Source organism: Melanostigma gelatinosum, assembly GCF_949748355.1.
Source record: "Melanostigma gelatinosum genome assembly, chromosome: 23".
NCBI lineage: Eukaryota > Metazoa > Chordata > Actinopteri > Perciformes > Zoarcidae > Melanostigma > Melanostigma gelatinosum.
Window position 1 is genome coordinate 5,598,910 of NC_136656.1, and position 26,572 is coordinate 5,625,481.

General features: G+C 45.3%; 1 protein-coding gene across 1 annotated transcript; it reads left to right on the forward strand.

Annotated features, from left to right (window-relative positions):
- The first annotated feature begins 674 nt into the window (after positions 1 to 674).
- Positions 675 to 26,453, forward strand: stim2b (stromal interaction molecule 2b). The gene is made up of 12 exons (XM_079295924.1): positions 675 to 1,812; positions 14,419 to 14,549; positions 19,730 to 19,841; positions 20,015 to 20,126; positions 20,981 to 21,096; positions 21,205 to 21,382; positions 21,921 to 22,098; positions 22,491 to 22,652; positions 23,325 to 23,425; positions 23,572 to 23,810; positions 23,897 to 24,137; positions 24,356 to 26,453. Exons 1-12 carry the CDS (start codon positions 1,680 to 1,682, stop codon positions 24,903 to 24,905), a joined length of 2,253 nt encoding a protein of 750 aa, XP_079152050.1. The 5' UTR covers positions 675 to 1,679; the 3' UTR covers positions 24,906 to 26,453.
- Positions 26,454 to 26,572: the final 119 nt, after the last annotated feature.

The following is a 26,572-nucleotide window of genomic DNA, read 5'->3' on the forward strand; positions in this document are numbered from 1 at the left end:
GTTTGTTTTTTGGTCATCTATCATTGCATTTGGTGATTAAAAATAAACAACTTAATGATGCACTTGATAGTGTTGTAAATAGTGTATTATAAACACCAGCGTTGCCCTTTAACTTTACTTTTATTTCCCGCGCTGAGCGTCTTCAAAAAATGACCAAAAAAACCCAGCAACGTGCTGTCTGCATCAGCCAATCAGGTTTTGCCATGTTGGGACAATCCAGCCAATGAGAGCGCGGAGCCGGGAGGACAACTTGCGTGGCCCTCGAGTAGGGAAGTGAAGAACAATGAAGCGGGTCTCATCCTTCGCGTCATCATGACAGGAAAAAAAAATAGAAAAATAAAAAAAAAACGCAAATTAGTGGGGAGGATTCCTCCAGCTCAAGCTCCACAGACACCCAGAGTTGCGTCACCCGTTCACACTACATGAAAACCCGGGTGGCATGGACGTGATACCCTGTTGAATTTCTCTAAATAATAATAATCATAAATAAAAATGCTTCCCATCGTGCCTTGCACGCAGCAGTAGTTGTGGCCAAATTAAAACCAAAATGAAAGCTAAATGTCTGCCCCCTCCCTCCCTTCCTCCTCCCCCCCCCCCCGATGTCAAATCAGTCTGCATACTGACTTCCGCCCTCGCGCCTCGGCTTCCCCTCCCTGGTCTGCGTCGGCCCGGGGAGCAGCCGCAATGACAGGAGAGTGATACGGTATCACGCCGAGCCGCGAGGAGCTGACTTAAAAAAAATTAAAATAAAAAAACTTCATTTAGACAAGTAGGCGGATGTCGCGCGCGGTCAACACGGGCCGGGAGAAGGATTAGGGGAAACGGAGGACGAAGAAGCGAGCGTGTTTTTCTGATGCGATGGGATTTGCTACTTTCGTGTGAAGAGGCGGACCTATGAGACGCTGCGAGTCCAATATGCTGAGGCTGTCCCCGGTGTTTGTGTACTGTACGTGGAAGTACAGACTGTTTTCTTCCAACTCACAGGCCTACGTAAGGATTTTGAATACAGCACTTGGTATTTATTTCTAGCCCACGGATATCCACGGTGGAGAAAGACAAAAAGAGAAGCTCCTGTCGCGTGGTCTGTTTTGGACAGGGAATTCCTCCAGACGAGGCTGCATGTGCTTCTCTCCTTCGGCGTCAGTGTTCACTACGCGGTCTTTTATTATAAGCTCATATATTACATATATATATATTTTAAACTGGTAGAATTAGACATGGGGGACTGGCTTGTCGTAGCTTGCAGCAGTCACCCCGCCGACACAGCCAGTAAACCCATTAGAGGATATTAGTGTTTTTATTTTTTTGGAAGGGGGTCTCGTTTCAAAGTAGTTTGGCTCGTCTCTGACCCACGATGAACTATTATTTAGTGGGTATTTTATACTCTTCTGTGACGGTAATCTCCTGTTTTTAGCTCTTAGTCTACTGCGGGGATTTTTTCTCTTTTTAAATTGGTGCATTTCAAGGTGTCTCTTTTTCTTCTGACACCTCATATTTTAACCTGCTTAAAAAACAACTCTTTATTTATTTATTTATTTATCGACTGGCTATTGCTGTGTTTTCCATTTTTTAACCCCCGACCCCACGGGATTTCCCCAGTCATCCCCACTCCCGGTCCCACGGATACGAATTACTAGCTCTTCACCTCCTTTTTTTTAAATTATTTTTTTTATTCCACCATGAGTTACATCCACAAGGTATTGAATGTTTTGCTACGTGGACTCGTCATCTATGCGGTACTGGGCTCGGAGTGCACTTACTCGAATGATCTACCCAACCACGCGTCTGATGCTGCAAATGTAGCCCCCACAGGTAAGCGCACTCCATGTCCTATACATACAAGTGTGTCCATGTACAGTGTTACCCCTCCTCTTCCTCCTCTTCTTCGTGCACCCTGTGGCTTTCTCAGGGAAAGCCGAGGAATGACCTGCGCAGGGGCTTAATGGATAGTGATGCGTTCACCTATTTTTTTATTTTTTCTCTCTCTCCCTCCTCTGTACATTACCGAGGAAACGCATGACATGACAGGAATGCAGGATGCGTCCTCACTTTAGGGTATTTACGGTAATCGTGCCCTTCATGTGTCACCGGGGATGCTGAGGAGGGTAAACGTGTACACTCATAAATAATTTGGGAATGCACACACATGCAGTGCAGGAAGTAACATGCAGTTTGTAATGACCGGTTCCTTCTACCACAGGAAGCCCATCTAAATATTCTCTGTTGATGTTGGCAGGTGTTTTGTTGATCATTGTCGGAGGGCCACCACAGATAAAATACGTTTAACTGTTTCATCCATAGTTTTACTTCTACATTGATATCTTTAGATTCCTGCTCGCGTGTTTTCGGTGCGAGGCTACTTTAACCCACCTGACTGAATCAGATACCAGGCTTTATTTTAAATTTATTGTAAATCTGGATTCGTTTCTTTTCATCTTCTTTGAGGTTCTGCTTTCAGTCGACATGTAAACCGCTCTGTTTCATCCTCTCAGAGACCGCCTCAGTCCTTCTCACATATACGGCGTAATTGATAGTTGACTAAGGTCAAACAAGGCTCAAGGGATTGAAATTCCATGCTTCTGGTCATTTGATGGCAACTGAACCATCTCCATGACATCTGATCAAACGCCACACGCTGACGACGGCGACCAAAAAGTGTCGAACATCTACCCCAAATGATCCCAAACTGTCCTCCGCTCACGAAAGCCTTCCAGGCAGATTGTCCCGCATGAGTCACTGATGCAAATATTAGCTTTGCTGATGCAACTCCACGTTAAAGCAACATTTGAAATGCTAACTTCAAGTGTATTGTTTGAGTCATGTGCACTCCGGGCTGTGCATAAATACTAAATGATCCCTGCGTGTTGACACTGACGGAAAGGTGTGGCGACTTAAGACTCACACAAAGCCTTGTAACTGGACGCTTACAAGACTATTTGTGTTCATCTAACACATCAACCTCTGCCCGTCGGTTCAGTAATAAACCTCGTCCCGGGACAGCTGTTAAGCATTCATGGCTGCCTGTTTTTACAAGTGTAAAGGCAGCTCCTGGAAATAAACCAGGGGATATACAACATATTGATTATTAAGGAGCGTAAAAAGCACATTTAACACGACAACAGCCTGATGACGGTGTAGAAAAGTGGGCCGTGGGATGACGTCTCCCCCCGTGAACAATGAAGTGCAGTGGATGCAGGGATAGTGGTGATTTAATACAGTGTCTGTTAACATGACCGCAGTGTTTCCCAGCTGGCTGCGTGGAAAGGTCAGCTGCCCTTTTCACTGATCTTGGCGTCGGGCAAGAGAAAGTACACCTCTGTGTGTGTGTGTGTGTGTGTGTGTGTGTGTTCGTGTAGCCCCTGTTTATGCAGAGTTGACTTGATAGATTAATGGCTGCCGAAGTGATCTTGAATTATGTTTGTGTTGCTACTTGAATGCTACTTAATCTTGGTTTTAATGTGTGATATATTTCTAACAATTCTACTTTAAAACAGGTCAGTTTCAAAGCTTGAAAGCAAGACTGACCTTTGAGAGACGCATTGTTCCTTTTACAAATGAAATAAAACGCAACATTGCTAAATTCAATACCCTTGTTGCTGCAACCTTAGTTGGTCTGGTATCATTACTAGCTTATGGAAGCTAACTTTAGGTAACTGTTGCTGTACAACAGACATTACTGAGACTTTGTCTCTTGTGCTGTTACTGTAGCTTAGCATTTTAGGGTTCAAAGCTGCCATTTTGCATGCTGTGCGTGGCGAGGGGGTGACGGCTGGGTGGTGGGGGCGGATTAGGTTTAACATTTGGTGGGTCGGGCAGCTCCATGTGATTGAGGATCTTCAAAAGACCAGGCCAGAATTTTAGAGAAGCTGGGCTTTGGTTTCAGATCCAAAGCAGAGGATGGTGACGGAGGACGATTAAATAAGTGTGCAATTTGTCACATTTGAGCACCTTTGTCAGAATATCTTACAAGGTCTACAAAGTGTAGAAATGTGAATGTAAATATGGACAATATGGCGTAAGATTCATCCTTTTTGGAGAGTATCATCTTGTAGCTGCAGTTTCTTTTTTCTTTTTGTTTCATGGGCCAAAATTCAGTGAAGATGTAAACAATAGGAATGATAGATCACCTCTATAAACCTCAAGGAAGAAGACGGTGTTCGAGCAAAACGTGGGACCAAAGCAAGAAGAGAACGAGGCACTCGTGACGGGGATGGTTGAGCGGCGACGTGAACGTGGTCTTCCCCCAATTTAATGGCGTATTTAGCTCGTTTGGCGTTTCAACAAACAAAGCCCTTCCCCTCTGACTGCGAGGAACATCCAGTTATCAAGTAATGTGCTCTGCTGCGTGATAGTTTTCTCAGAAACAGGGCCCCCGTTTGGCGAAAGCTTCACATAATTTACAGACGCACAAACTATCTTCCTGTAGGTTTAATGGTCCGGACTCAAAAGCAGTAAAGCAAACACGAGCAGATCTCTCTCACACGCCACTTGTCACGTACGACTTCATGATCTGTAATGTTTGGGGACAGTTTGCTGGATATTGCTTTGTGTATATAGCAAAATCAGAGGTGACCGGTGGCTATCTCAGAGCACAGTGACTGCATTAATGCAGGGATTTGTTTGGAAAGGAGGTTCAACATTTGCCTATCTCTCCAGTGCTTGCTTAAGTACTGCAGGGAGCACATGAATTTGCATTTTGCGATACTTCCGGCGCTGCTGGCTGGCCGTCCCGTGTTCTGTCCCAGTAACGCTTGAGGAAAGCCAGGCTTCAGAGCCAGTTTTGGGTTCACTCTTGGGGCTAATTGTGACAGAGTGTCGGGAGCGAACGTGGAGCGAGTCGTAATGTCCCGGTTCTGTGGTGTTCAGCTCAACAGGCAAAGCTGTTTCCTTTCTCTGACTAGAACAGACTGTTCTGAGGAGTTCCTCATGAGCCAAACACAAAAAGACCAGAACTTATGTAACCATTACTGAGAGCTCTTCTTACGTCTAAACGAAGCTGATGGTAAAAGACTGAGCTAAAAGCAGAGTGAATATTGGAGCTACTGTCGTTCGGGTGGCCACAAACACAAATGATTGCTCTGCTCGATAGGAACATAGTCAAATGTTTGCCGTATCAATTTCAGAAGTTAATAATATTGCCATCTGTCCGAAGAGATCATGATTCCCGTTAAAATTAACTCGAAAAGTGCACTCAGTCGAGTGCAGATCTCTGCCAGGTCCCTCCCAAAGAAAGAAGAGTTGAATCTCTCTCAATTGTCCCTCCTGGGCTCCCTTACTCTCAAGATGGAGGCGCGGAGCACACATTGGGTGCTTTATTCATCTTGTACCGTGCCTGATCATAAGAGATCTGGTATTTTAGAGCCATGGCAAAGGCCAAAATGTGACAGAGTCGGTAAGGTCTGTTTTTAGACCAGCTGATCGCCGGTAATGCCTTTTGCTACCGAAGCAGTTGTTCATCACTTGTTGGCCAACCAGACAGTTAAGAGGAGTGACGAGTGTGCATCCAACGGACTGGCCAATAAAATAGTTTTTCTTTTAATTGTGAATCACCGCAACCACGAAAGGTCCTCGAGCATATAGTGGTAGAATCAGGCCGATGTGAGACAGACGTACAGACACACACACACACACAACAGAGCGCATGATCCCCTCCAAGCCTTGTGCCTGCCGGAGATAATGACCTCAAAATGAAAGGCCGGGCACCGCACTGACGCCACTCGGTTGCCCTGTTGACTTCCCCCAGAATTGGGACAGCTGTCTTCCATCTCAATCGGGGGCTTTAGGGCTGTGGTCCGACCTAATGAGTCCCGTCACCAAACGGAGCAGACCCCGGGAGTATTTATAAAGCCGGACTCACTTGGGAGATAATGGGGCTTTGTTTAATGGTTTTACCCTTCAGTGCCGGCGGTCACCGGCCATGCCGGAGAGCAGAGATCGGATTTAAACTCTTAACAAGCGCTGAGACAATCAATGACCCTATTCCCTGGAATGGAGGCATTGTTAAGTCTCTAATCCCCATTGAGTGGCTATTGTTCTTTTATTTTCAATTTCTTTTTCAATATCGCCAAAGACATATTAGCTACCTCACTCCAAATGTATGATTACGAGGAGCCAGTCGCATCATCTTTTAACTCACGGTCACACACACCGGTATGTTTGAGATAATTCATTATTTCGTAGGCAAACCGTAGCAGCCAGTAAGCTGATTCATGCAGAAAGCGCCTGAGTCACTGTGGACACTGTGCTCAGCTGTACAGCGTTTCCTGCTGTGCACTCACAGTAGCGGCGCCGCCTGCCCTCAACCAGCCCAGAGGGGACTATTGTTGTCCCGCTCCGCCACACTTAAAGGTGTTGATGCCCCAAGCTGGCAACACATGTGAGCTTGGCTGATTAAGCCCTTTGTAATGGATGCACACAAGCACGCAACACTACATGCCAATACGCAGTAAAAAGCACTAAAACACATAGTGATATGTAAGGTATATGTTCCTTGTTTTAGTTTAATGTTGTCTGGTACAAACACAGAGTGGTGCTGAAGCGGTTAGAAAATTAATTGTCAACAATTTTGATCATCATTTAAGTCATTTTTGGTGGAAAAATGCTAAACATTTGTTAAGTTTTAGCTCGTCGTATGCAAGAATCGGCTCCTTTTCATTTTCAATTTTGAAAGTTTTGCTGAGAGAAAACAAACAAACAAGAGGCGATTAACTAAATGCCTAAATACATTTATACGGTATTTAACACGTGTATCCGTTTTCAAGAATATACTTTTAAAAGTGAGTCCCCAAATGAAACTTTGGGAAACACTGTTATAGACTTCACAAGAAATGGATTTATTGCAACAATCCCTGTCAGTTGCATCCGTAAAACGCAGAATAAAAGGCGAATAGGGGCCACAGCTAATACCATAATACTCGCCACCTTAAGTGTGAGGTTACCTGTGGAACACGTTTGACTATTTAGAAATGAAATCGGTGAACGTCTACAGCTGATTCTCACATTCAGGCAAAAGGCTCTATATATATTTGAGCAGGATTCAAAGTTAGATATTGGACGCGAGGAGCCGTCCCCTCTGATTTCAGGGACTTTCCCCTCGGCGGAGGGCACGTGAAGAAGTGGCCTGGGCACGAGGGGCAAAGAGCAGTGTGGATTTCTTAGGCATGCTGTCCCCTCTCAAGGCCGTGTCCACCAACACTCTGTGCTCATAACAAGCTAATATACAAGTAGAGGACCAAACGGGACAAGGAGACTCGGAAGCCAATGCGATTGAATGAAGAAACCATCAGGAAGCATTGACGATGTGCTTTTCTTCTCGTCAGAAGTTTCACAGCTTCTTTCCGCTTCGCCTACATGGTTATGCAGGCTTTAAGTCCTCCTTATATAGTTACCAGGGTTGTTTTTCATTGATCAAACAAACAGTGTTTACAAGTGCATTGTAAACCCCTTGGGGGTGTGGTGCTGAGTTGACTGCTAATCCGACTTAGTGCTGCTAACAGTAGCATGTCCGGACCCAACAGCTGGGTTCTGAGGAGCTACTTGGCCTCCCCTTGATCTGCTCCAAACTGGGCCCAGTTTGTATTACACATCAAAGGACCTGGTAGCAACAGAACGCCTTTCATTGGCTTTCTCCTCCTGCTTCCCAAAGGGCAAAGGAACCCGAGGAACATGATTTGTTTCTGCAGTGCTTCACATCAGAGGCCGTAGCTTCCAGTAGCTTGTTTTGACGCGAGATGCAGGCAGTTGGTAACCTTTTTAGAAGTACCTCACTGCCGCTGGTAATCCTCTGCGTGGGTATTGCATCACTCGAGTAAACTCGGCTGCTTTCTTTTCTCCAGATTTGCACTTATTCTTATTCCATATTTAGGAGCACCAAGTTAAAAAAAAAACACAACCCATCAGAATCCTGTCACCCAGATCGGGAACAAAACATACACGGGAAGCTGGCAGAGAGCCAAACCTGCTGTCTGCTACGAAGCGTTAGACCGAGACATTCCCGTGCCAACACACTTACGGAAGTGTACAAAACCAATTGATCACTTGGTGCCCGCCGAGCACACAGACACTGGCTGGTTTTGACAAACCTATTCGGGTTAAAGTTAGCAGTGAAAGTTTGAACAGGCTGCTCCTTCACATTAATGCCGTTTTAAAAATCTGACCGTGCACAAAACCGTACACTAAGCAAGAGCAGTGTGCAGTATTTAGTTTCTTTTGCTGCTCGTGTCCTCTGTAATTTTGAAGGTGCAAATGTTTTCCCTTCACGGCTGTCGTGCCACTGATGAGATCCGCTTTCGTTTCCGACAATGCACTTGTAATATGACGCTTCATACTGTAAGCTATTTGGAACTGATACTTGGGTACCAAGTAGAGCTTTCATTCAACATCCCCCCGGGCTAGAGTTCGATCAGGTTTAACGCCAATTTCCGGAAATGTTATACAACCTCTAATTTAGGGCAGTACGAATTTTAAGCCTCTAATGATGTTGACATTCAAATCTAAATACAAATGTTTCACAGCGCAGCGTTTCACAGACTGTGGCGTATTCAGGCAGGCTTCATTTTACTTACGTAGACCAGAGCAGCTCGCCACACAGACAAGATGCAGATGAAGTGACGATAACGTTGTCAGTGCTGGTTACAAACAGGCTTGGTAGTGAAAAGAAGCCTGTTATACTTTTATAACATGTGATCCAAACAGAAAGTTTATGTTTTGTTCCCGATCTAAGCTCGAGTACCAAGTCGATGCTATGAAATCAGATTGGTACCATACTTGGTTTTGTACGGTACAATAGGGACCGGGCTCATCAGGGCTCAAGAGTAACGGCGTACCATCATCCTTGGGATGATGTGACATTTTTCTGATAACGCTACATTGTGAACAAATGCATGTTGAAATCGGCCAGAGGAGACCTAGTTACTTACTAAGTTAATTATTCGAACAACATAGTTGTTGTGCTTTTCAAAATAAAATATTTCAATGCCGTGAATTCAACGGTATCAAATGATTCCAGCTTTTGTTTGCTTCCACACACATCTGGGTCCAATTGTGTGTTACTTTTTTCCCCATTTTGTTTTTGTTCAACCAATTAGTGTTGAGGTCAGGGAACACAGGGTACCAATCCCTGAAAGAGATGCTTCTCAGAACTCCAGTGGGAAAGTCTCAACCCTCAGCTTTCTTGTCCCGAGACAAAGACACAGACGAGGAACACTTAATCCCAGTCGGGGATATCGAGGCTGCGGACTAAAACCTTTTTACTTTGCCTCGTAATCGCTGATGTTCATGAGTTGTGCAAGAACATTGGATCCCATTACTATGTGGCCAATGCATGTTAAGTCCTCATCATGCTTTTCATTGTCCATTGTTAACTTTTTAAAGTCTAGCATGTGATCTCGGCCCTCTTGCTCCCCGTCTCGCTTTCCGTAGACATTCAATCTATTAACCTTCCATCCAGCGGGGCATGTCGGCGGCCGAGCGAGCTAATTAAACGAGCGCTCTGCTTGTCTTTTCATCCTCTCTCCTCTCGCTTCTCTTCCCCGGGCCGGCCACATGCATCTCGTGGTTCGGTGCTGTTATTCAAACATTCCTGGGACGCCCGGGCGCAAAGAACGTCTCCTTTTCTGGACATCTTTTAGATCAGACTTTGGTGGGCCGCCACACGTTTTGCTCTAGTTGCCCCCCCCCCCCCCCCCCTCCCCGCTTTTTAAGCTGTGGCCTAAGCAGAGGATTACTGATGCCCCTTAAGGTGGTTTAGATGGGTGAGGAATACCCTGTTTCAGTGGACATGACTGTGTTCAAACAGATCAAAGACGCAGAGATACCTATCCCCGATTGAATACATGACAGGGAAGTAGAAGGCTTTTATTTGTTTAGGGCAGATGCAGTGCAAACAAAGCAGGAAAGCACCCGTAAAAAGGATGTCCCAAACTCTACAGTGTCCGGTCGTCGCAATAAAGATGCAGCAATACTTTAAAGGGCCGTGGAGCCTAAATGAATGAGTCAGACCTTTTTATTCACGCCCTGAAGATCCACACTCGTTGCCTTCCTTATGCAGCTGTTGCCAGAGCGGATCCAGCTGCACCTCCGACTGTAATCAATTGTTTCCAACACTCGGCGAATTGCGACATGGATAATGCGGTTCAGGGTGACATGTTGAACGTCTGGAGCTTAGTCCGTGTGAGGTTTTGCAAGACTTTGTTTAGTCTGGGATGGGGACTCTGCCTCTGTGTCGGTGGCTCTTAGGACATACGGATGTTTTTTTTTCCGTTTGTGTCGCACCGCTTTTTATGTTTGCTCGTCGATGATTTTGCATTTCCACATTCTTCCGACATGCCCCATGGCACCCGAGGGAGTTAGACAGCTCACCGGTACTCGCTCTCTCACACTAGCTGGTGGCATTTGTAGGCGGCTAATGATATTTGTGTCTTATTAATGGCTGCTGATGAGCTGAAATGGTAGACTCTCCAGAAGCTTTATTTACTTGCTTTATTACCTGTCAGCTTGATTTATGACACTGGCATATGGGCACTGGTGACAGGGCACAAGTGTGGTACACATTGACATCACATCCCCCCCCCTCCTCCTCCCCCCCCCTAATTAGTGTATTGAATGCCATGCAATTAGGATTTTTTCTTTGCTTCATTTACAAGACACTCGGACGTATCACAAGATGCGGTCAGACTTATTGGTTGCCCCTCGAGCAAAGGCTGTAACTGGCTGCTGATGGCATCAATGGAAAGCAGGGATTTCTAAGAATGCACTTAACATCTCACTTATCCATATGGTAAGCGCGCGTACATCGTAAATGCGTGGAAGCTGAGAGGAGTTTGGCACGGTGACAGCGGATCTGATGAATCGCTGACACGGCATGACACGGTGTGGTAACATATTGTGTTTGACATCCAAGCAGGAGGTCAACTCAACCTTTAGCCCCAGTATGTCGGGGTCGAGGAGTCATGAAGTCAAAAAAGGTTGAGTGGCCGCGTTGCCGAAGTGTCCCTGAGCAAAGCAAGAGTCCCCAGTCCTGGAGTCGACTTTAAACTCTGACTAGCCTGCACGGGACAACAAGAGAAAAGACACATTTTCTTCAGATATCTATTGGGACAGACAAATACAGTTTGACCCCAGCCGGCTACGATAGCACATTGTCTGAGATGTGGTTACTGTCAGGAGGCTGAAATACGAGGACACTCCTCTGTGTGTAAGTGAGCTCACTCTCTAGTTCTTTAGTACGGGATGTGGTGTTTGTAAGAAGAAGCAGTGTTTTAGTGGGTATTTACAGAAGTATGATGGTGTGTATGTGGGATTGACTAAAAATAAATTGTGACTGTTCGTTGTATTGAAGGTACATCTCGCTCAGTGCAATGGTTTATCTCATTGGTGTGTTTTTATCCGAGGTCTATAGCCCAGAGAAACATGTGTATATAATATAAAATACAGCTCTGTGATCAGAATGCACACCCGTACTGTCACTTCTGTCGTATCACCCCATCAAACCTGCATCTGACGCTTCGTGAGGACGTCGTTCTCCAACATTGTCAACACGCCACACACTGCGGTGGGGTTAGGTCTGCCGTATGGATTCAGTTGAATAAACATCACGTCCACGTGTCTCAAGGGATCGGGTTCAAGGAACTCCCCCCAAAAACGTCCCCCTAAACACATCAGACGCACTCTCCTCGTTGTCTGCTTCTCCTGTCACCGACTTAACGAGCTTTTCTGCTAAAATGAAGACGGCGCCGTCTTAACGGCATGCATATATTGTGCAAAAATAATTTTTTTGAAGTGTTGGGATTCACTTTAAAGGCTGCAGCTGACAGCTAAACGCTTTTGTTGTCTGATTCTTTTGAACAAAACCCGCCGCCCTCTGTGACAGCTTGCACGCATATTTTTGAGTTATGGCAATGTGAATTACGGGTACGACTGCTTGCTGTTTGTGCGCGTGTGTACTTAACATCTGCATGTGTGTGTAAGGGAGTAAGGGAGACCTCTGCCATTGTTGAGTTTTTAGATCCTGACGGGTTAAAAATAACCCGGTGCGTTCCAATTCTGCACACATGCAGAACAGATTTAGGCCACCAGTATAGAAAGAAATGACAAAGAAAAAAAAAGGATCAACATCATAGAAATGTGTTTTGCCGTTATCAATTCTGATGTCTCTGCAAAACAAAGAAAGTTAAAAGGATGTGCAGCCATCTGTGTTTGTTTCTGTGTATGTAAAACACAAGTGAAGTATTTGAGTTTTGTCTCTAATTTAAATAAGCAAACAGCCAAATAGTTATGCATGCTATGCAAACAGCAGGCTATGTAAACTGCACTTCCCAGCTAAGCAAATGCGTTATCCAACTCGCTCTCAAGTATCTGATGCTTTTTGAGCGGACAGACAGACGGACACCGCTGAAATGCGGCTTACTGAGAGCCTTATCGTGTTGATACTCTTTCCTGTCGCTGATAGATACACATTTAGCGTGGTTAGCTCAAAGAGGTTTGTTGAAAATGAAGTGTCAGCAATGTTTTGCGGTTGTTTGGTTCCTCGGTGTTTCACAAATTTTGTAGTGCGCGGTGTTTAGGGGAATTACGGTATGTAACATTTTGCCGGAGGAAGCGGTACCAGGAAGTGGTATGACCCTTAAGCAGCAGCTTAGTCAAAATACAAGTGAAATATTTAGTTCAGCGCCACCACATCGTTATGTTAACAAGCCGCTGTGGTCCCACCCACTTTAAACAAACTACTGTAACACGAACACAAATGTTTTATCCAACCTTTTATCCATGTTCTTTGCCAACGCTGGTTTCTCCTTTTTGACACGGACGTCCAGCCCAGCGTCCTCTCATCCAAACTTAGCCCGGGCACACGTCCAATCAGATGTCTCCTTTTGCCAAGTGGCAACTCTATAACTTACGTGTCAAGTCTTGTTTCCGTAAACAGATCTGACATCGAAAACACACAGGAAAATGCCACACGGTCACTAAACTGTACTTGCTTGTGGACTGTTTTGTAGTAGTTAACCTAGCCTAGCATGAAGACTGGAAACTGCTAAACAGCTAGCCTGAGCTTTAGAAGTGCTGCTGGCCGTTTTCTCAACATATGGACAGAGCTCGGCCAGCTGTTTCCAGTCTTTATGCTAAGCTAACCAGCTGCTGGCTCCAGCTTCATAGTTACCGTACATACGCGGAAGTGGTATCCTCTATTTCCTCAAAGTGGCAAACTTGTTTTAACAGCATAATAATTGTGCATTTTCCACATTTTTATTTTTATCTTTCAGGAAATATACGGAGCATTTCTAGTGGTTTGCCCAGATGAAAATAAATAAATAATTTGAGCATCCAAAAGCATATGACACTACAAGACAATTCGATTTTTAATTGTCCCTTGTTCCCATTTTTGGCGTGTTCTGGTGGCTTTTCTGTCGTCCTTTTGGCTCCACTGATGGAGAGGCACTGCTCGTTGCCAGAGCCCGATCCATGTGGTTGGCTGTAGTTGCGTCTCCCTCGGCTGCTGTGTTTGTCCCGAAGCTGATGCCAAATAGGGAGAATCGTTATTTGTCGGGCTTGGACAAGGCCTTTGCTCTGCTTGGATTGCCATTAATAGGCACTTATAGGTTTAAGAGATCGTTCCTGTCATTTTGTATGCAAGTTTATGGAGTGATATATTTAAGATTGTGACTTCCATCTTTAAAGAAATGTGGCTTTGAGTTTGTGTGTGTGTGTGTGTGTTTTGTGGCTCCACTGAGACAGTTTGGCACCTGGCCAGCTCAAACTGCCCACAGCTAGGAAGGCTGGATTTCCCCAGTGGGACGGGAGGGTGAATGAATAAAAACAAGGGGGGGGGTTTATGACTGGGGACGCTGCAGGAATGACAACAGCACACGGGAGTCCATCAGGAGCGCTGAGCGGACTGCTGCTGCGAAAGGATGCGCAGCATTTGGGATATTTAGCGATAGCAGCCACAACTTTAATCAGACGCACCAAAGCGCTGTGTTTACAAGTGGCACTCGTGGGTTCAAGACCTGTTTTACTCCCGTGTATCACTGCAGGCAGCAGCTCTGGTTCTGAATCACACAAAGAAGTGGCATGCATTTTAATAAATGCCCGGAAGACAGGTGTGGTCAGATTATTAAAATAGAAATTAACGTCTAACAAATATGGCAGCATGCCATTTAGCAGCATGTGTCATCTTTGTGCCGAGTATGCAGTTTATCAAGTTGCGGCAGTTCCTTGGATGGTGATTTGAATTACCATCTGTGATGAAGATCATTTTAAAGTGATCTTGCTGGAACTAAAACTGACACAAAGAGGAGGAACATGCTCTAATCTGTTTGCACCTGACACAGAATAATTAGACATGTGATCATTGTTTATTAAGCGTCTTCTGGCTGTTTGTTAGCCCTCGTCTCTGACCTGAACTTGTCCCCCCCCTTGCAGACCCCTGTCTCATAGTGATGCCGCCATGCATAGGCAAGGACGACCGCTTCAGCCTGGATGCTCTGCGGCAGATCCACAAACAGCTGGACGACGACAACGACGGGGGAATAGAAGTCAACGAGAGCGTGGAGGTGAGCTTTGTCGGACATTGTCGTGTGACAGGGGAGTGTGTTACTGAAGCAAGTGGATCTTCACCATCAGGTTAGCTGATAAAGAGTTGATTGTTTTAGTCTCACACTGTATTCAGGGCTGTCTGGGTTGTGATGAAGTCTGTTGCATGAAGATAAACGAAGAAACTGTGAAGCCATTTTGAAAATATGTCACTTACAACGAATGTCTTCAGACGGACGAGTGAAAAAATGGCTCAGATTCACAGTTTTTATGCAACTTTGAATCAAATTTACCCGAATAAATACCAACCGGCATTGGGTTTAATGCTTTACCGGCTAATGACACTTTTAATGTCTTTAAAAATATTGAAGAATGTCGGCCCCTATTTGGCCTTTACGGGACGAGATCTAGTCAACCCCCCCCCCCCCCCCCCCCCATATATGGTGACAACGACAGCAGCAAAGGAAATGATTGATGAACATTTTTCGCAAAATATAAGATGAATAAACCTCATTAAAGGCCAATTAGATGGACGGTGAAGAGGACGGGCTTCTCTTTATCTGTTTTTTGGAAACTGGACAACGCTAGACATTCATTAATTCATGCATTGAGCCGATATTCGACATATCGGATAGCAGCGTCTGTGACGCAGTATAAAGTAGTTTGTCTTTGCAATGTAACTTGAAAAGACAGCTGACTGTAACCAAATAGAAAGTGGCCTCATCACCGAGGTACCTGGTGGCGCTGAAGCGTAAAAATTAGTTTTCCCCTTAAAAGTCCTCTGTAACTTAACAGCGAACGGTGTTGCTAAGTTACAGGGAAATGAACCCCTCACGGACGTATTAATACCGACTGATGTCTCACAGTTTATATCGCCGCACGCACACAGATAACACGTCACACAGATCATTTACAGGCTGACACGAGATTCATCGGTCACCACAGCATCTAGCTGGAGCAAGTTCCCTATTGATACACCCTGATTAACAGTACCATTGTGTGTTTGTGATAATGGGCCACCCACCACGGACACGTGGTGCTTAGACGTGTGCTTAGACGTATTGACTCATTGGTGAGCAAACAAGGAAGTGCCGAGGCCAACAAGTACCTCGGCACCCTTTACAATTGCAGTATTCACCGACGTTTCACGTCAGAGTTTTTTTTTCGTGACTAATAGTTCAGTCTAGAAATGGCTCTCTAGTGAAGCAGACATGTTTTTTTTTGTCAGAATCAGTTGGCACGATGAAGGTAAAAGGGTTGTTAGTAGGTGGCTTTACCAGAACCGCCATGCACTCTCATGATTATATTAAGAGTGGCGTGAAATGAAGTGTATTTATAATCCGTGCCCAGAAATGTCCCAGGAAGTGATTTTCTTCCTGTGAAGTTGGTCTCAGATCAAAACTGTCAAATCCTCCTCCCCCTGCCTGTCTACATCAGCCTAAATAAACACAAACCAGAAACCCGGACTATCTATTTATAGTCTCAAAATCAAAAGTAATCGCCACTTTTTCTTCTTTTTAAATTCCCTGTGCTCGTCTACCGTGGAAGAATTTCATTAGGAATCAAATCCTGTCAAACATAATCCTGCCTCTGATTACTCAGAGGCTGGGAGTCGCCAGGGGTGGGGTGGGGTGGGGGGGTCTGTTGCTGAGCACAGTCACCGGGGACGGCAGGTGCCCCATGTCCTCGAGAGGAGGTTCAAGAAGGTGTTTGTTGACTCGTCCAGCGGGAACATTCAAGTTCAGCCAACGGTCACATTTTATTCATGAAGTACTACTTTTAATTGAGATGTATTGAGATGACTTTCAGCAATACGGGGTTGGTCCAAGTGAATACGTTCTGTGAGCGCTGTCAACGAAATACCATTGGTCTGAATTGCAGCTGAGGGCAAAACGATGATAAAGACATTTAACAACTGGCGTCGATTTTGAGGAACTGCTTACAGCTGTTGAATCAATAAGCTGTGAAGACACATTCTGCTCATTTCATCCACAGTCAGTTTCCACATGATTCTCCAGAGATACTGAAATATACAATTACACGTGCTGCGATGGATGATTTTAGGGCGAAGTAACGCTGAAAACTCTGTGAAAAGCACGAGGAAGGTCTTCTGAGTGATGGTTTCACAGTAGATTCTGCCCAGTTGTCAAGCACAACAAGTTTGAACTTTTTTTATTCCCTCCACAACCGAATATTAATTTACATATTCGAAAAATCTGTTTTTTTTTACTGTTCGAATAAATATTGAACATGTATAATATTCGTCGAGTGTTGGAGAGAGCAGCGGCTCATTGGACGAGTCCTGAAACTCGGCCAGCTCCCCTGCAGTCTGGAATCTGATAGGAACACGCGTGTCTTTGTTTGCTGCTGTGCGTCGCACCCCGTCTGTGCTCGGCCGCTGTCTAGAATACGAGTCGGTATTGTTGTCTGTTCAGGACTGATTGTTGGGTCTCCAGGCAGAGTTGAGGCTCTCTGTCCTATCGTCATGTTTACAATACTCTTTATCAATCAAACAAAGTGTCAAAGTTCTTTTTTGAGAGTTGAATTTCTGACATTTAAGACTCTTGACATTTCAGTCGGCGACGTCCCGTGGTTGTAATTATCACAGCTCACCACTGAGAGTCTGCACGGCTCCCTCACAAAGACCTGTCTTTGCTCGCCACATGTTCCACAACGCTGTCTTTGACCGTATGCAAAGCTGCTCCGCCGGTCTGCCGCAAATAGACGTTTTATAATGAGATGGCATCGCTTTGCACCAATTACATAAACTTTTAATACTCCTATCATTGTTTTCAGGACAGGAATCCCCCCCCCCCCAAAAAAAGCTTTCTTTAATTGCCATAAAGATGATTTCTCATTCATCAGGCTCTGGTTCATGTCCTTGATCGTCTCTGCCTGCAGGACTTCATTTCTGATGAATACAGTGAGCGTCAAAGGCTTTGCAGGACATTTGTTTGGACCACATTGGACACACTGTGGTCCCTCCGGTGACTCAGCAGGCAGTTGGGTCCTTTTAGTTGGGTCCAGTGAGGAAAAACTAATTTGCATTTGTATTGAGTAAGAAGAGGACGAATGAAAAAAGAAGAATTCTTCAGGCCCCGGAGACTATTTGTCCACCACTGATGTGGTGAAAGAGCTTTTCAGACCCATAGAGGAACTCTGGAACACCTATTGGATGGGTTGCCTTGACTGACATGTGTGGCTTTGAGTGAGATGTCGCAGCAATTACTGGATGGATTGCCATGAAATATTTTGTCGTGGACACCGATTGGCTGTCAAGGGTCACATGCAGGTTGATTGTGTGTTTAATATCCTGCGTCACGCATCATCAGGCTTGTGTGAAGGTTGATTTAGAACGCTGATGAAAGCATTGTAGATTGTTGGCACTCCCGTATGCCACAGCCTGGATATTTAGCCGAATGAAGGAAGGGGGATCTTCTGACATGGCATGAATTATACCGACACTGAACAAACACACGTTTTCACCCTTTTCACCGTGTCCAGAAATCCAGTGGATGTGAGCAACGTCCAAAAATGATTTCTTGACAACTTCATCCCTTCCCATCTCTGGAACATGTGATTAGAATGTACGTACGAGTGCATGTGCCAGAAGTGAGTCTCACAGAGGGAGATTTGTTGTTTCAGTGCCTCTCAACACCAGACTGCCATTATGTATTCAATGTCAAGCTCACGGTGCTCCCTCCGACTCTGTCCACACAGTACAGATGTGTGATGCGTGTATTGTTATGCCCTGATGAATGCAGCTGTCCGAGATGCGTCTTCAGATGTTTTTAGGACTATTTCAAAGGCGTTTCATGCAGTCAAGTGTGTGACGGTTAACGACATTTTTCCTGCCGTGTTGGAATCTGCGTGCGCTGATCCGTCAAGTCGGTTGTGAAACTCATTGATCTGTGACTATCTTGATTCACGATGATGTGAAATGTCAAAACACCCTCGGCTGCGACTGCGACATTCAGTTTCACATGATTCAAAGTCTTTCTTGCTGCTGAATGTTTCTCCTCTTAACGGCTCTGAGTTTGTTGCACCTTTTGTTGTTTTGCTGCTGACACGAGCCGGCAGTACATGTTAGCACATTCAGCTCCCCACTGGTTACACCTTGGATGGAAACTCAGGATTTTTTAAAATCCCTCTGTGAATTGACGCTTTCGCTGAAGGCATCTTAACGAGTCATTCTCCCAGCTAAGCGTCTCTTAATGTCCCCGAGCAACAATTAGGACTCTATTATAACTTCTTTGTGTCTCTCCTAATGCACTTGTATCTCCAGCTAAAGTGTATTCTTGACCAGTGTTCATTATTTAGCATGGGAAACACAGAATGGATGCTAACTTTGCGAGACAGATAATGTAGCGTAAGCTGTTTACCCATCAGCAGGATAGCAGATGACACTTCACTGCAGTGATATCAAAGGCTAATGAGTTATCTAAGGCATGATGGGAGTGTGAATTAGACAGGAGGTGTTAAGTTTTTAGTTCATGCCAAGGACACACACACACACACACACACCCCCTTTCCCTTGTTGTTGTTGTTGCTGCTGTTCTGGCAATTCCTTGGTGGGTTTGCTGTTTTATCTGCAGGGGCATTTGGTTCTGAGCTACCAAAGCCGGAAACTGAAAGAGAGCGCGCGCACGCACACACACACACACAGGTGAAAGTGGTGCCTCCTCCATGGGTCTCTTTCTCTTTTCGAAGTCCCTAAAAGGAAGAAAGGAGAGCGAAAAAATAAAGCATGCGTGTGATCCAAAGCCAGACTTTTAGGCAAAGCCAACTCTTTACAGCTCTCTGTCAAAACCACACATGGACACACATACGAGCACAGAGTTCTGAGTAACAAAACACCAATTTTACAGCTAGGGTAAGCAGTTTATTTTAAAACATTGTTTTGTTATGTTTGTTGAAATTATCTTTACTTCCCTGCAGCAATCAATGACACCCATATGCTGCGTCTGTGGCTGTCCTAGGACTGTACTGATTGGACGGCCTAATTGGCTATTTACCTACCTGCCCAACTTACCTGCATCCACTCTGCCAGTGCAGTGGATTTTACTCTTGCTGGGTTTTTTGTTCTTCCAAAGTTGTCTCCCCCAGCTTCAAAATGCTGTAAACCAACGAATCTATACGTTTTGCGACGCCTTCTGAAAAGCCTCGGGGAAACTCAACTCTGCCTTTCTTTGTATCCTAGTTTATAATAGAAGACATGAAGCAGCAGCAAACCAACAAGCACAGCAACCTGCACCGTGAAGACCAGCACATCACCGTGGAGGAGCTGTGGAAGGGCTGGAAGTCCTCTGAAGGTAAAGCAAGAGGTCAAGTAGGAAAAGATAACACGGAGACAGAGGACGATGACGTTTTTCTTCACTGCTAAAAAGAGCGTGCACCGTTACTCTGTTGGTTGCTGTTGATGAAAGCGTCCGCTAAGTGCGTTAGCAGTGAAGTATTGATCTCCCTTTCTTCTCCCCTGATCCAGTCCACAACTGGACCGTGGAGGACTCGGTGCAGTGGCTGAAGGAGTCGGTGGAGCTGCCGCAGTACGAGAAGAACTTCCGGGACTTCCGGGTCACGGGGAACACTTTACCTCGGTTGGTGTATAGATCGCTCACAGGAGCAGTTAAATGCGTCCCTGTTCCCCGTTAGAAATACGGATAATAAGATGAGCATCGTTGTTGTTGTCGTTCTGCGGTTGCAGTGCTTCGTGTAATTTCTTTGCCTCTAATTAAGACGCTGTGCTGTGTGCCATTGGTGAGCAGGGACATGTGTTCATGAACAGCAGCACTATTAAGATCTTTGTTACAATACTCAAAGGCACCTTTAGATTTCATTACTCTGGGTAATGCTGCCCTCTGCTGGTCGAAACAGGCAACACATGGGAGAAAAAGAGGTCTTTGTTCCTCGTTTTATAAGAAAAGGTTTCTCACACACTTGTCGTTACATGATTTTAAATGCAACCATTATAACCTGTACATGTTTTTTTTATTCATCGTGACTTTTTTCATCATTTAGTCTTTTAAAGCACACACAGCATATATCCAAAATTCCTAGTAAAGGTGAAACTGTCCACAAAGTAATGTCAGTGCCGACGTCACAGAAGAAAGTCGGCCGTTAGTGAGACGCTTGTGGAATGTGACTCACGGCATGAGTAGACCGAGGGGTGGGCGGTGGGGGTTCATGTTACGCCTCTGGGCATGATGGGCGCTGACTCATGAAGTGATGTCACAGTTTCCACGGGCTGCCATGTTGTCTGAGCCTTTAAGATGGTGGTGGTGAGACCTAAGTGACAGCGGTAAAGAATCCATATTTTCATAAATCACTGAGCTTTTTGTCGCACGGACAACATAATAATATTCTCTCACATACTTTCTCCTCCTGGAGGAATATACTGTGTAGATAGACATTCAGTATTTAATGCAGGTTTTTCTTTTTCTCCACATTTCAGAATTGCGGCAAATGAACCGTCGTTCATGTCGATGCAGTTGAAGATATTAGACCAGCGGCACAAACAAAAGTTAAACCTAAAGGCACTAGATGCGGTGCTTTTTGGCCCTCCTCTCCGTAAGTGTGAAACGTGTTTTTTAATATCAAAAGCGGATCAACTTAAATAAAATATGCAGCGTTTGCTACAACCACCCGTCTCCTCCTGTTCCTTCCTCATCTCTGCAGGTGCACAGCATAACTGGATGAAAGACTTCATCCTCATGGTCTCCATCGTGATTGGTGTCGGGGGCTGCTGGTTTGCGTATGTGCAGAACAAATCCAGCAAGGTGCACATCTCTCAGATGATGAGGGACCTGGAGAGCCTGCAAAACGCAGAGCAAAGCCTCTTAGACCTGCAGAGCCGGTAAGAGAAGCAAATGCATCCGATGGACACTCATGTAATGAAGGCTGTACCGGCTGTACAGGTTCAGCAAAGCAGCGCTGTTGTGAGTTAATCATAACTTACAGAGACATTACGTACAGTAGTCCACCTTCTGTCTTACTCTTTCTCTAAAACACACACAGTTGCATTTGTGGGGGGTTATTTTCTATGATTAATTCAAAATAGGCTAATTTGACAGCCCTAGTTTTTTTTTTTTTTTTAATCTAAAAAAAATATTCTGCTTCAATCCATATTTGTTGGCCTTTCAAAAACAATATTTTCACTGCGGTCAAAGACGAGTGCTCGCTCTCCTGTTTGCGGCACAAAAATCTTTTTTTTCCCACATTTTATTCGGATGAAGACATCATAAAATATGACAGACATTCAAAGCTTTATTCGAAAACGTCAAAGATATTACATTCAGTGCTAGATACTAGATATATTATGATTCGTGGCTCACTTAAAAAAAATATTGCGTGTTCAACATTTTACTGAGTCGAAACTTTGCCTCATCTACCAGGCTGGAAAAGGCTCAGGAGGAGAACCGGACGGTGGCCGTGGAGAAGCAGAACCTCGAGCAGAAGATGAGGGACGAGATCAACGGGGCCAAAACGGAGGCTTACCGGCTCCGGGAGCTGCGGGAGGGCGCTGAATGTGAGCTCAGCCGGCTCAAATACGCCGAGGAAGAGCTCGTGCAGGTAGGGCCTTCCAGATTACCCACTGCCCCTGAATGCCTCTTGGAAAAGAGATTTATTGTTACTCAAATATTCAAATGCACAGTATCTACAAATTCAAGTCGAATGGCTAATGTATCGCTGCATATGAATGTAAATGACTTCTGCTAAAACACCTTGAAATGACGAGATTCATTTCATGTTCTTCTTATTAAATTCCACAAAATAGCTCTTTTGCATCACCACAAGATTTCCCCACACATAGGAAATACAGCAGCGACATATCTAATGAGTTCTCTACTCTTCATCCATGTGAAAGTCACCCTCACTTAAAGCATTTGATCGGTGACTTTTCAAACATCGGTGACTTGGTGGATTGGATCTGTGGTTGTCCCCCCCCCCCCCCCCCCCCGTAGGTGCGTAAGGCCCTGAAGCGAGCGGAGAAGGAGATGCACTCGGAGCGGTCGGTGCCTGAAGCGCTCCAGAAGTGGCTCCAGCTCACGCACGAGGTGGAGGTTCAATACTACAACATCAAGAAGCAGAATGCAGAGTTTCAGCTGTGCGTCGCCAGAGACGAGGTAGCGTCATCTCACTCATCTCGATTTTTAAGTTATTTGAATTGGACGTATTCCAATTGTGGAATAAATGCATTTGATTTCAGCTGCTATGTACATTTTATTTAAAGCATGTGACATTGCGGAAGATTAGCTTAGCTTCAGATTGACAGTCTAAGACGTGTATCCACAGCTTTTTTTTATATCGCCTGTCACAAACTAAAGTACATGGAGCTGTGCCTTGCCCATCTCTTCTTGTCGCTACCTGGTAAATGAGCAGTAAATCATGTTTATGTAACGTAGAAAGCTGTATTCACGTCAGCAAAATAAAATAAGTTTTAATCACATTCTATTTGATATGTTTTAATCTGGCTCGACTATAGTATTAAGCGTTCCATTTGTTTGTCATTAATTCTTCATTGTAATTTGCATCTGGCCAAACTCGATTAACTTGAAAATTCACAGGAAGCCTTGAAGTTAATTACTTGATATCAGCCAGACTTCCTTCATGTTCAGCTCAGAGAGAGCTGCTAACAAACACTTTTCCACCCTGTTCTAAATTCCAATTTGATTTAATACCCAAACAACAGTAACCCTTAAAAACCTTTTATAATTGAATGAAGTGAGTGAAAGTTGATCAATGATCATTTCTCTTAAAATAATCTTCTCCGTGTTTTGTGTGTTTTTGAATCCCAGGCAGAGAAAATAAAGAAGAAGAGAGGTTCTGTTTTTGGAACCCTTCATGTCGCCCACAGTTCATCCCTGGATGAGGTGGACCACAAGATCCTCGAAGCAAAGTAAGAAACTATATCAACACACAAACAGGCTCGAGTGCCAAAACTGTCTAATTCCTGATGAATCAAAGCAAAGACTGCTTCTGACCTCCTTTAATCAGAAACAGGATCAATCCACTACCCGCTGCTCACTACATTGTGTTTTTCAGGAAAGCCTTGTCGGAGGTAACGGCGTGCCTGAGGGAGCGGCTGCACCGCTGGCAGCAGATTGAGAAGCTTTGCAACTTCCCTGTCGTCAATAACTCGGGGCTGCCGAGCCTGACGGCCAGCCTCTACTCAGACCACAGCTGGGTGGTCATGCCCCGAGTCTCGGTGCCCCCCTACCCCATCGCAGGAGGAGTGGATGACCTGGACGAGGACATGCCTCCCATCATTCCACAGTTCCACAGTAAGACGGCAGAGGATTTTGCGACGCAGATCAATGTGGTGAAATGAAGTATAATCCCCATTTCGTCCTCTTTGACTTTCCCCCAGCGGCCACGTTGATCCGGCCCTCGCTGACCGGCAGCAGCAGCAGCAGCAGCCTGTGTCGTTCCCGCCGGAGCCTGCTGAGCTCTCCGCAGTCCTCGGACCCCGACCTGCTGTCCATGGCCAGCTCGTCCCTCTCCTATCGCACCGAGGCAGACGACGAACATATCGTGTTCAGCTCGGATAGGAGGGGGTACGTAGCGGTGGCCGGGACGCCGCGGAACGGTTTCACAGTTTGGACTCACAGGTGTTTTATCCAGACATTCACACAGATGCTTTGGGGTTAAACTGCCATTTGTTACTGGGTGCCATCTAGTATGTGGAGGGTTAATGTCGAACATAATTAAAGTGCATATTCTGCCTACTTTAATTCCTGCAGTTTGTCCCCAATTTTCCTTACTAATGTATTAGTAACTGAAATTCGTTCGCGCATCGTTGTGACCTCGGTGCATCTGCTCTCCTCAGGGAACCGGCTCAGGAGGGCAGCAAGCAGCTGCACAACCCCTGCTCACCGGGCTCGGACACCCCATACCGCAAGATCTCTCGCGAGGAGCTGCTACTGTTTACCCAGAGTCCCGAGCTTCCTGCGTCCACCAGCAGCAGCAGCAGCAGCAGTCTCAGGGACTCCACACCTCCTCCTCTCCCTCCCACCCCGGCCACCACCCCCTCGCCTTCCCCAGCCTTGGAGCACCACCCGTTTGCGCACAAGTGCTCGCCCGACATCACCCGCGTCCTGCCCGAGTCCCAAAGTCGAACCTTCTCACAGTCGTCTCAGTCAGGCAAGGGCATGTACAACGGCATCCTGGAGAAGTCCTACAGCTTCGGCCAGCTGCCCGCCAACATGCTGCCCAACGTGGGCCGTTACCCGTCCCTCACCTCCCTGGACTCGGAGGGCCGGAGTGTGGGAAGGGAACACAAGCTCCAGAGCACCTCGTCCCAGGACTCCAGCGACAATGGCGAGAAAATGAAGCGCTCCTCGTCTAAAATCAAAAGCTTATTTAAGAAGAAAAAATAAGTGGCAGAGTGAGGTTAGTGTATGAGAGAGAAAAATTTAATATATAGTTGTTTTAGCCCTAATACTAAAAAATGGACATCACTGTAAGCTGAAACATTTCCTTGGTATTTTCTTCTTTTGTTCATCAAAAGATGGAATGTAGCTCAGTCTGGGTGCCTTTAGACTCCTCAGACTGGGAGCCTTATTTTTCAACAATGCCTTTTTTTTTTAGTTCACTCACAGGGAAAGGTCATGCTATTTGTCATCCAGACAGCCGAAAAGTGTAAGGGTCTAAAGGTGCAGTCCGTACAGAATGATGTTTGCTGTTCCTCCTGAAGGTATTCAAGTCACACGTTCAGTAGGGACAGCATTACATGCACATCACCAAGACAAACAGCTCATAAGATATCTTAACAAACACACTTTTGTGTCCCAACTATTCCTCACTGTTCAAATTATGGATTGCATCTGATGAAGGGGTTTGACAAATTTCCTTTCAGAAAAAAAAAAAGAAATCCTGCTAAACGTTTCGTTGCACTACTGCTTTCCTGATATTTTGGGAAAGAGCCGCTGCTTGCGGACTACATATAGAGATGAGAGGAATTACATGGCCGGCGGCAGTGGAGACGCAGCACATGATGCCAGAGCCAAAATGATGTGATGCGTCTTCAATGCTACTGCTTATGGATCTCTCAATATATATACACATATATATATATTTGTTTTCACGTGATTATGTTCTTATAGATGTTTTTGAAAAGATTTATAGGGATTCCTACTGTATGAACTGATCTTTACTGGAGAAGGTTTATTGAATATGCAGATTTAACCCACACCAATAATCTTTTGTAAAATCTAGCTGTCCCTTACTACTTGATTAACTGTGTCCTGTAGCCAAACCTACATATCATTCTTTGTCTTAAATATGGGTTCCCCTTGTAAAATTGGGTGTCATTGCCAGATTTTGGTCAAATCTGTTTTTGTGGTTGGAGGGCCTTATTCATACTACATTTAAGGGATACACGAGTGCCAGGAAGTCTAAAACAGTCTCTAATGTAATGTGACGATGTGGCCTCTATCATCTTTGTTTCCAGGTTTTATTTACGAGACAAACACTAAGAATCATATGTCTATAAAGGAACTATTTTAACAGATCACCTGCCCTTCCCTAAGCTCGAAGCAGACCCATGCAATACGGTCCCGTTCCTCAACTCTGGGCCCGCACCGAGCGCACTGATGTCAAGAGAGCCCCTGCTTCACACTGTGATTTCTGCCTTCCTTCAGTGACCTGGCTGTCACTGCTGCAGCGTAACACGACGAGGGGTCACGTGACGGAGGCGGCGCGAGGAAATGTCAGGGGGACGATGCGTGTACGAGGTGTGTCTGGGTGACGGGACGACACGATGATCCAGTGTTTTTTAGAATATTGATGAGGTTGTGGCAATACAATGAAGGAAATGGAAGACGAGCATATATGAATGTTTACGAGACATTAGGGGTTTTTTTGAGAACATTTTCTGTGTGAATATTTGTATACTGTAGAAGAATTAATAAAAAAAATGGAGGCATCATAGATGTTGTAGAGTCATGTTTACCAGCTGGTCCATTTCAAGTCCACACCCTCCTCAAAGCCGAGCGCAGAAGTGTGGGGAAAAATATCATTCCGACACCCCCATTTGTCTTGAGAG

Bases quoted from the DNA above. Each gene is read 5' to 3' on its own strand.
- stim2b (XM_079295924.1), top strand. From the start codon at position 1,680: ATGAGTTACATCCACAAGGTATTGAATGTTTTGCTACGTGGACTCGTC. The intron at 21,097-21,204 runs GTAAGTGTGAAA...TCATCTCTGCAG, and splicing joins GCTTTTTGGCCCTCCTCTCC to GTGCACAGCATAACTGGATG. The intron at 22,099-22,490 runs GTAGGGCCTTCC...CCCCCCCCGTAG, and splicing joins CCGAGGAAGAGCTCGTGCAG to GTGCGTAAGGCCCTGAAGCG.